This window comes from Atractosteus spatula, chromosome 3, assembly GCF_055471065.1.
Source record: "Atractosteus spatula isolate fAtrSpa1 chromosome 3, fAtrSpa1.hap1, whole genome shotgun sequence".
Lineage (NCBI taxonomy): Eukaryota > Metazoa > Chordata > Actinopteri > Semionotiformes > Lepisosteidae > Atractosteus > Atractosteus spatula.
In genome coordinates this window covers 9356544-9366962 of record NC_142708.1, presented here as the reverse complement: position 1 = coordinate 9366962, position 10419 = coordinate 9356544, and the positions used below count along the sequence as shown (strand labels likewise).

The 10419-nt window shown below is 40.8% G+C and overlaps 1 protein-coding gene across 1 annotated transcript; it reads left to right on the top strand.

The window, feature by feature from the left end:
* The first annotated feature begins 511 nt into the window (after positions 1-511).
* Positions 512-7830, top strand: gsdf (gonadal somatic cell derived factor). The gene is made up of 5 exons (XM_088912101.1): positions 512-651; positions 3400-3566; positions 4951-5052; positions 6011-6147; positions 7690-7830. Exons 1-5 carry the CDS (start codon positions 512-514, stop codon positions 7828-7830), a joined length of 687 nt encoding a protein of 228 aa, XP_088768227.1.
* The last annotated feature ends 2589 nt before the right edge of the window (positions 7831-10419 follow it).

Below are 10419 nucleotides of genomic sequence, written 5' to 3'. Positions count from 1 at the left end.
CCCCTTTTAGACCCAGCTTTGTAGAAAGGGCGGTTTCATTCATCAGCGGCGGTTTTTTCTTCTTCTTGTGGATTCTCAGTGTTTGGGGGGCAGATAAGTGGTTACTCTCAGAGCACCTGCTGGTGGAAGAGGGCTTATCACACTGTCACAGAGTCTGCGATCATCCTCCCTTGGCCCCCTCAGACAAGGGAAAAAATCAAAACAACAAAGCGTTCTTTCTTCTTTCCTCTTTTTGTCTCACCATCTCACGCTCACTGGACAGGAAAACAATGTGAAATATTCCAAGGACAACCTGGCTTGTAAGGAGATAAAAACAGGTTCCCAGGCTAAGACCACTAAGACATTCCCTCCCTGACATCTCACGACCAGTGGACATACATTGTCCGTACTTCCCTGAAAGCAGGAAGGATAAAAGGCTCCGTTTCCTTCAGCCCCCATTTAAGCACAAAACGAGACAGAAGTCTACGTGTACCTCTCCGAATATTAGCTTAACTGCTCACTTTCCTCAGAGATGTCCATCCTCCTGTTTCTTGTGGCATTGCTGTTTGGCTGTCCAGCGGGAAAAGCTTCTACCCTGCGGCCCTCCAGGGTGCTCCCCTCAGCAGGGCCTGTGGCCTCCGTCTCCGACGTGCCCGTGGTACCGATGACCAGGTGAGACGTGACCTCCGCGTTTTTTTCCATGCAGGGCGCTTATCGATTGGGTGTGCGGAATAGTGCATGCCTGAGAGGAGAGAGGAAAAAAAACCCAGAAGGTGACAAAAAAGAAATCCCAACAGTGCCAGGTGGCAGGTTAAAGATTGGATAACAGCACTAAACAATACTCTAGTACTGGTCAAGAGTCAAGCTGATCGAATTAGGGAATTAAATGATGTTGTACATTAAATGGGATAATTGTATTGGTGCAGTACAAAGGATATATAAGATTGTTTTACACGGCTTAGTGTCTCTAATACTATAGCCAGGTCTTTGGTTCTTAAGGGGCAGTTGTTACAAGGAATGATAATAGGTTTAGATGTTTTATATAATGTTTTATTTCTTTCTTTATTAATAAATGATTTAATGAAATTATGAAAAGCACCATTTGTAAAGAATGCTCTTGTCGCATTTTGAAAGAAAGTCATAAATGTGTATACTATCAAACACATGCCACAGAGCATGTGAAATGCCATTTTCTCTATCTTCTTGTTAAAAGTTGACTGTTTTGAAGGCAGCGGTATTTCTGAAGATTAAAAGTGACAAATCTTCTTATTTTTGAAACAACTGCTGTGAAAATGTAATTTCATTTTATTTAATTTACAACATGACAATAATGTAAACCTTTACCATTTAATTATAATGTCCTCAAGCTGACACTTTAGCAAGTCTTGTGTTCAACCAGCATGCTCTTACTGCATTTATTAAAGAGTTCCAATATGATATGCAGCATAGAAAATGGATATTGAAGGATAACAATTAGTCTTTATAAAAAGCAATTTCAAGTTAAGTATTAAGGCAACACAGCAGGACCGCTCACTTCTTTGTAAAATGAAAGGCCAGCTCTTAGTGTTTACCAGTTTATTAGTGCTTGTCCTGTCTCACCTTTGGGGAGAGTGTGATTATTTAATACATGATACTTCAAAACTTAATAAATACCTTGATAGTTAATAAACATTCAGATCTCAGTGTTTAAAAATAACGATCTTTAGAATTGCCAGGGGTCCCTTCACAGTGCCTGGTCCACAGAATTAGTGCACATAAAATCATGCTGAGGTAAAAAAAAGCAGACAAATCATAGCAAATACATCAAAATGTATGCAGACAGCAGAAGGGGGGTCATTTTTAATGGACAGCACAAGGAGTGCTGGGTAGATCAGTGTTGTTGGTCACCAGTCTCTCTCTGTGTCTGCTACTTTCAATAGCTCTTGAATAGGTCTTGAACCCAACATACCATAATCCAGGCAATTTGGCAACATTGCATTGAAACTAACCTGTTCTTTCATGTTTTGTGAAATTGCGGAGGCTGTGCTAACTTCCCTGGAGCAAAATGAAGGGAATTCCACCTTCTTAAAAAAAAAACATAAAACACATTGGTTACATTAGAAACTGGAAAAAAAAAATTTGGAGCCAAATAGCTTTCCCTTAACCTCATCCTGTCTTACCAAAGCCAGTTAATTTACCTCAGGGCACAAATGGCGTGCATTATGCTCATTAAAAAGACACTACTGTTAGTCTGTTACTAAGTTGAGACAGGGTATTACATGATAGATCCATAGTTGAGTTCTTCAGGTTTGGCATTGAGAAGAAGCTCTTGCATTTTTACAGAGATATTTTATTGGTTATTCATCTGGGGGGGCTGCATGTGATTTCAGAGCTAACCTGAGGCCATTAAAGCAAAAGATCAAATAATTTTCTCATTACAGTAAACTGCAATTCATTTGGATTTAATAGCAAAAGAGAGTTTGAAAAGAAATCGTTGTGTGAGTCGCCTTCTTATTTTCAACAAAGATATTGGCTTCGTTAACACTACTCCACACTCCAGTAAGGAATACTACAGCTAATACACTCGGTGGCTCATTAACAGATACCCACAGTTCACTCTCCCTGATCACAATGTTCATGTCTGCGGTTCAGTTGCATGTTACTTTGCTCTTTCATTTACACTGAGATGCTAGGGCCTCTTCTTTGCGCTCAGATATGTGCTGTTTTACTGCGGTTCTTTCTCATGTGGTACAGTTTTACATCCAAAAAGCAATGCCAGGAGGCTGAGATGTAACACCGCAGTGAAGTTAAGAAAACAACATTCCTTCAAAAACAAAGACTCAACTGTCTAAAATTGCACAATCAAGCGAGCTGCCAGCCAACTGAAGAGCCGCTGAGATATTAACTGGGTTTACCTAATTACACAGAAGCCTTCTGTAAATATTGTGTTAAATATTTGTGTTATATAGTATACCCACATCCTTAGATAGAGATATTTAGTCAAAGCAAAGATTTTTAAGGGGAGTTGTTATTTAAAGTTTTGTGTTAAAATGTGCTATGTCCTAAACTGTGAAAATAACTCAAGATTGTCTGCTACAAAGAAGCTGGACACTGACAGTGGAGCAGTGTGTCAGGCTCGTGGAGATATTCAGTAACCTTCTTCCCCCAAGTGCACATCCACAAAAAAACAGAATAACAAAACATAAGGCTCAATGGTTTGCTTAATAATAAACATTCACAAGGCTTGCTGAAACTACAGTGGATCAGAGCCGCTGGCACATTCTGGAATATAAAAAAACGTAAAGATGAAATAAGGGTAAGAATTTAATAGAACATAACAATTATACTATAGAAGTGTTAAAGAAAAAACAGAAATGTCAGAAAACTGCAGAACTGTAGTAGAATGTAACTTGACCTGTTTGTCTCCAACTCTAAAACTAGTTGTCAAGGGGAACCACTGCAGACCATCAGAACGAAGCTACTAGAAGCTTTCAGCCTGAAACAGGTTCCTGATGTGAATCCGGAAGGCATGAATGAGCTGAGAGACCACTGGAAAGCTGCCCGTAGTGTTTTTTCCAAGAATTCAGAGACATCCGAGACAGCCACTGGTAAAGAATATCCCACTGTACAAAAAACACAAGAGCCAACTCTTTGAAAGATGAATCCTTAGTCAATTAATTAGAAGACAGTGAAGACCAATTCTATTGATTAACCAAACACTACTCTCTAGTCTAGAGCATCTATTCCCGGTGTGTGCACACTCAGGTTGCTTTACAAATCAGTTACAATTGTAGAATAATACAAAATGTGGGTAAAAAATTTAAGGAGAACAAGTTTCAAACTCAATTATTAAATAGTTACAAACTCTTAAAATTGAAACACTTACACGCTTTGAGAAGCCACCTTTAAAGGCGCTATATTAAATAAAGTTTTTTATTATTATTATTGGTATTATTTGTAGTCAAGGTGCAACTGTAGGTACTCTCTCATTTTTTATTTTGAGCCACATGCAGACAATACTTTTTTATTTGATTGTGTGAAACCTGATGTGAGGGGCTCAAACTGGAAAAGCAAGACAGCACAGGTATCCCTGTTGTCCAGACATCAAAGGCTCAGTCTGAACTAGACCCTCTCACTAGCAGTGACCAGGAAGACACTGACAGCACTCAGCCGGCTGGGTGAGGTCAGAGTGGGGCTGGTTTGTCAGTGAGAGCAGCATTGCTCCAGTCACCGATGCTGTATCGCCTGTGGTGCTTGTGTTTCACACCACAGTGTGCACAGACCTTCTTCAGAGTGGCTCAGCCCTATAAGAAATGCTGTCAACTCCCAGTCATCCAGCAGAAGACAAGAGCGTCCCTGCTACTCCGTCTGAGGCTACCCTCAAGGCCTGTCTGTTGGCGGTCGCTGCAGTAAAAAGTCGATTAACAACTGGCAGTTCTTAATTGGCTATTGATTTGCTTGTTTTAATATCTATCCATCCATCCTTTATTCAGGTGAGCAGGTGCCTATCTCAGCCAGCAACACACACAAGGCAGGATACACCCTTGACGGGATACCAGTGTATCGCAGGGAACACACTGACACAGACACTCACATGAGAGCCGGTTTTCCCCATGAACCTACCAGCATGTCTTTGGACTGTGGGAGGAAACCGGTGCTTCCTGAGGAGAGCCACACACACACAGGGAGAACATGCAAACTCCACACAAATAGCACCCCAGGAATTGAATCCAGGGCTCCAGCACTGCAAGGCAGCAATGCTAGTGACTGTGCCACCCCTTGTGTTAATATAATATATATGTTAATATAAAGTTAGCAAAACATCCAGAGCTTATCCAGGACTATTGAGAGAATAAAAAGTTCAATTCCAGAACCATTTTAGTAGCTAAATGCTCCAGAATATGAGCTTCTCTTTCCAGAATATCTGTATGTGTTCAAACAGACCTGTAGACTGGTATTGGTGTGGTTGTGACTGTCAGCATTTTTTTGCAGTGGGTAACGCCGTCACCCTCCAGGAGCCTTACCTGAACAACTCCAAAAGCACCACACCTGGGCTGAGCTGCTGCAAGATGACATCACAGGTCTTTATCAAAGGTAGGCTTCGTTTCAGAACGCAACACTGAACCGTACTGCCTTCTGAAGCATGGTCAGTCCAATCCCTGTCATCCACTGTGACTACAATAATTCAAGTGCTTAACTGTCAAGACTTTAATAGGTTTTAGATTTAGGTGAAAGATTTATTTCATTACAATGCTGAAGGGTTTCCCCGGTTATCAAAATCAGTTTATTCCAATATGGTGCATGGTAAATGAATGTTTAATAGCATTCAATTAGAAAAATATGAATACAAACAATTGCGATACATGGCCTAATACATACCTAAAAATGCTGAGAAGGTGGGCTCCAATTTATCATAACTGCAGAATGACAAGCCTGTAATACATAAAAACAGACTATGAGAATAATACAAATTATACCGGTGTTTAAGAGGTAAGAGTTCTATTTGCTAACATAAGAGTTTTGCGATATCCTTTACGTTTCCAGTTGTTATGTAATGTCTTACCTGACTTAACTTTGTTTTTCTTTTTTTACCTGATATTAATATTGCTCTTAAACTATGCGATCAAAACATGATTTGTGAATCTATGCTTATTTGTACTTTGTGGTGTAAGAGCCAAAAATGATGAACACCACAAATAAAAAATAAGTCTTAAAAATAACTACAAATAAAGAGGAGTGCAACTTTATATGTTACATTTAGAAAAATATTTCCTTCTCTGTAGTTTGGTATGAAAACCTCAGAGGACTGCCGCTTTTCATAAGCAAGTCCAAAATGAGTCCAAAATGCCTTAGGCGGTGGGGCGTGGTTTTTTCCTGAAGGTGGTTTACGGTCACTGTCTTGTGGTATTTTAAACGAACCTGCGGGACGGGGTCTCTCCCCGAGCAGGATTGGAGACGAAAAAGGCCGATGTAACAGAAGGCGTCCGCTTTTACCAGTCCAGCTCCCACTCGCGAGTTTTTTCACAAGGCCGCTCTCTCCTGCTCCTGTCAGATCTGGGCTGGGAGACGTGGATCCTGCACCCCGAGAGCTTCGCTTACACCCAGTGTGTGGCCTGCGCGTCCCACAGAGACAGGGCCTGGCTCCGCTGCGGACCAGCCGGCCTCGCCACCAGGCATCATGCCCCACAGGTGCTGTGCAGTGCTTCCTCTGGGATATCCCCCCCGTGCCGTTCAACACTCAGTACGGTACCCTCAGGCACACATCCCAGGCGCTTCCAGACTGTTTTCAGGGGAAGCTGTTTGATATGTCTATTATGAATCACTGCTATGGCCCAAGGACAGAGGCTACTCAAATACGTGTGGGGCTTGCTAAGGATATTTGGTGTTGCTATATTTAGATTTTCCACAACAAAGGGTATGAATACTTACACAATCATGATTTTTCCATTTTTTGTTAAATACATTATCTATTTACTGCTTTCTTTTTGTTTTGTTTTTTTGCTTTGAACGTGTGCATTATGTTGTGTATTTAGCAAATATTATTAACTGCTGCTGCAAAAGTGTCCTAAATTTTAAAAGCTTGAAACCAACAAAACGTGAAAACCGGATGGGGGTCTGGCTTCTTTTGCAAGACATTGCATCTCCTTCAAAGCGACAGCAAAATCCCTTGAAAGGGGTACTGTTAAAATCCTAGTGGAATCTTCATGTATATTCCATTTACTAGTAGTAGCAGCTCCTGAAAAACATGGGGAGACCTGGAGAATGCAATCATTAATTGAGTAGCCCTTTAAGATGAATGCAAGTTCACCGATTCACTTTCTTTCGGTACTTGAGGTAGTCCAACCAATACTGACTGTATGGTGATTGTATTAGTCTTGAAAAAAAACCGAGAAGGCTTAGTTTAACTGAAAATGCAACACAATGTGGTCCTCAAGTTATCAGTGCTTTGTCTATGCGGCTGATAAACGAGGATACGCTGTGTGATGTCAATATGTCTCTTTGTGCAAGGTCGACACAGCTGTCCAAGCTCTTCAAGCTGATACCCTGGCTTCTTTCAAAAAACCGCTGGATGAGACACTGTGATTAATTGGCCATTAAAATCAATCAAGCTAGAGAATTCTAACATTCCTCTTCAGAACTTATGTCGCCTTGGGAGTTGTAGAGGAAACACAGCTTAATTATCAATAGTTTCCCAGTCTGCCAACACACCAGTCTGCTAACACGTGATCATCTGAAGGCAAGACGAAACAGGACTCTGCCACGAAAATGAAGCCTCAAAGCAGGGTCATATTAAGCTATGGGTTCGGCAAATCACCAACGTTTTATTTTTATACCATTATATCCTACTCTTGCCCGCTCCCTCATCTACATATGTAAGTTTCACACTCAGGTTTTCCCCTTCACATACTGTATCTCTCTCGCATCCCACAATGCCTCCCCATCTGCACCCTTACAGCAGTTCCCTGGCTCAATCCTCTCTGTATTAACAAGGGGGGGGCGGGTTGGGCAGCCTGTCCTAATGGCTACACTGCCATTCCCTCAGCTAGGTGAGTCCGAACAAATAATTTCTACATATTTCTTTCCATTACTGCATTCACTAGCATCCAACAAAACTGCTGAAATGTGCAATTGCGGTCACTTTCCCTCTATTATCTTGGTCATGGTAGACACATGCTTTGCTGCGTCCCTCTCTTCAGACCCCTGACGGGTCTCTCTGCTCCTGCTCCTCAGGTCTCCTGCTGTGGGCCTGTGGCGTTCCGCATGGTGCCCTTCATCTACCTTGACCACCACAGCACTCTGACCATCTCCAACATCCCACTGGTGCAAGACTGCAGCTGCACTACAGACCCTGGCACTGGTATGGAAAACTAACCACTGGTCCGTCTTCAAATTAACTTTCCAAAGTGCTTGGGAGGCCACTCCGTCTTTGACGTGCCTTTTTTGGTCTTGGACAGAAAGAATAACAAAGTGCTTTAGACATAAGCTTAATGCCTTTCAGACGCTGTCATCGTAAGCATTCGGCTGCTCTTTCCATGGCAGTTCTCTGTCGGCTCACACTTTGTTTTCTAGGCCAGTCAAAATGCCAGTTTTAACTTTATTCCCTATTATGGAGAAGAGTCCGAGCGCACAACTGAATGGAATTATAAGGGCTTGATAAAGTAATAAAACCTTCTTAATCTACAAGATTTCAGCAATGTGATCTGGCAAACGATTAAACACACAGGAACAAAGAATGCCTTTTGAATATTCTTCAGATATATCACCATGCTTGGCAGGCTTAGCAATGCTTTGGATAGACTTTTTGGGCCAGTTTTATATATTTAATGAAAAAAAAACATAAATGAAAGGATCCGCTCATATCATTGTCATTTTGCTGTAATTTAATATCTAAGACACCTTTCATGTTTCTGTGGGGTTCTTTTTTTTATCATTTTAGTTAAGCTCATAACCATATAACCATATTTTCTGTTGATATGTGTTAGGACAGAAATAGTAAAAAAAAATGTTTATTGTGAGCTAGCATTTCAGCCTGATGTGTTATAGTACATAACTACATTTTAGTTCACCCTTTGCAGAGCTAAAGTATGTTACCTGGTGTTATTCTTATGTAATACTGTATGTATGTCTGTATATGGCATATCTTGAGAGGGAATTAAAAAGATTTAGGAGTTTTGTCAATTCCCAGACAAACAAAATGAGAAAGGTTTAGTCAGTAATTACTGGCTGCACTATTTCAATGGTGTTTAATGTATATGCAATAAATATAACAAAGGGGACTGAAAAAATAGCATTTGAACCTTGACAGCTCAAAATGATACACATAAAGAATGAACAACAAAGGGCATATGGATATGCATACCCCCTACTTTGGTAGTGAAAATATATTTAAAAAAATGGCTTTAATATTCTGTAATACCAGTTCTGCTGTTCCCTTCCATAATTACATTGTTTTTAATGGTGAGCAACTTTTGTTAAAAACACTAGGATGCACTGTATTATCTGGAAGCATGTGGAGTAGTGGCTAGGGTTCAGGATCTATCTAAGACAGGTTCACATCCTGACACGGGTTCCACAAGGTGTGTCACTCTGATTATTTCAGTGAAATACCTGACCTTTGCACCTTTGCGTGCATACCAATTTCAAGTCACTTTGAATAAAAGCATCAGCCAGAATTACTATAATAATGACCTTTGTCATCCTCATACAGTGGTACAGTATATCATGCAGTTTTGGCAACAGCATTCATGTCAGGTTTCCACTGTGACCCAAAAAGAAGCTGTAGCCTACCCCTTTTCAGCAGAAATGGTTCTGGAGAGGCACCACGTTGCTGCGTTAAATGGGTTCCACACTGCACGATGTTCTGCCTCTACGGAGGTTGGGTGATTCCTTCCAGAGTTCTAATTCCTTCCTAGATCAGCCAGCCAATCATGAACACTAGACTGCCACATTCCAGATCTCCAGAGCCACTTCTACAGGAAGAGATGAGATGTCCTGACATGATTGCAGTCAATCGTGACTGAGAGCATCAGACTCGAAGGCTAGCAGGAAGGAAGTAGTCCACGCCAGAAAAAACAAAATGGTCACATTTGGCAAAATCAGGATGTGGCTGTGACGCAGAATCTCACAGATTCTCACTGGTTTAAGCGCTGAAGTGCAGCCCATTGGTTTGTGGTTGTAACATGAACTGTTAAAGCAAAGGTTGTTCACAATCAGGGTTGTTTATTCTATAAAAACTGTGTAGATATATTCTATGGAGTGGAGTAGTAGACAGTGGAATTTTCCCTTAGGATAATTTCTCTAAAATAGAAAGACCATTCTGTTTGCTCATCACATATTTTGTGGAGCCCAAGGGCAAAGTGTACTCTTGGCACAAACTGGAACTGAAACAGACTGAGCTGTTTTGTTCCATACTGCCCATTTCTGGCAGCTTTTGCTGTGACCCAGGTGGTCGATAACATCTTCACACCCCTGGCTGTCCTGAACTTGGAAGAGATAGTCTGCATCATGGCGGGTCAACATATAACAATTAAGAAAAGAAAAAGTTCTAAAAAAATCTACCACTTTTAAGTGCTTCACTGGAAACATAACACATCGTAATTTACTCAAATGATTTAACTGCGATAGAAACCCTGCCTGAATTATTTACAGTCCTTACAAATGTATTGCAAGCAATCATTACTTTGTTGATGTTTCAGCTTATCATTCCTTTGAGATGTAAATTATTACTATCCTTGGCTGAAGACAGAGCCATATCAATTTGTTTTTAGTTCTTTGATTTGTACAGTACGTTACTGCAAGGTTTTAGCAACCCTGTAATCAGAAGGGCCTCCACAGGCGTGTGTCGAAACGGTGTTTTCTAATTTTACAGTCATCTGCAAATGTTTAGAAAACAGTGATAGAAATAACAGAAAAGGGCTGGAGAACACAAAAGTTGAACATCCAGCTTATAAATTTTGATTC

Bases quoted from the DNA above. Each gene is read 5' to 3' on its own strand.
- gsdf (XM_088912101.1), top strand. From the start codon at position 512: ATGTCCATCCTCCTGTTTCTTGTGGCATTGCTGTTTGGCTGTCCAGCG. The intron at 652-3,399 runs GTGAGACGTGAC...CTCTAAAACTAG, and splicing joins CCCGTGGTACCGATGACCAG to TTGTCAAGGGGAACCACTGC. The intron at 6,148-7,689 runs GTGCTGTGCAGT...CCTGCTCCTCAG, and splicing joins CCAGGCATCATGCCCCACAG to GTCTCCTGCTGTGGGCCTGT.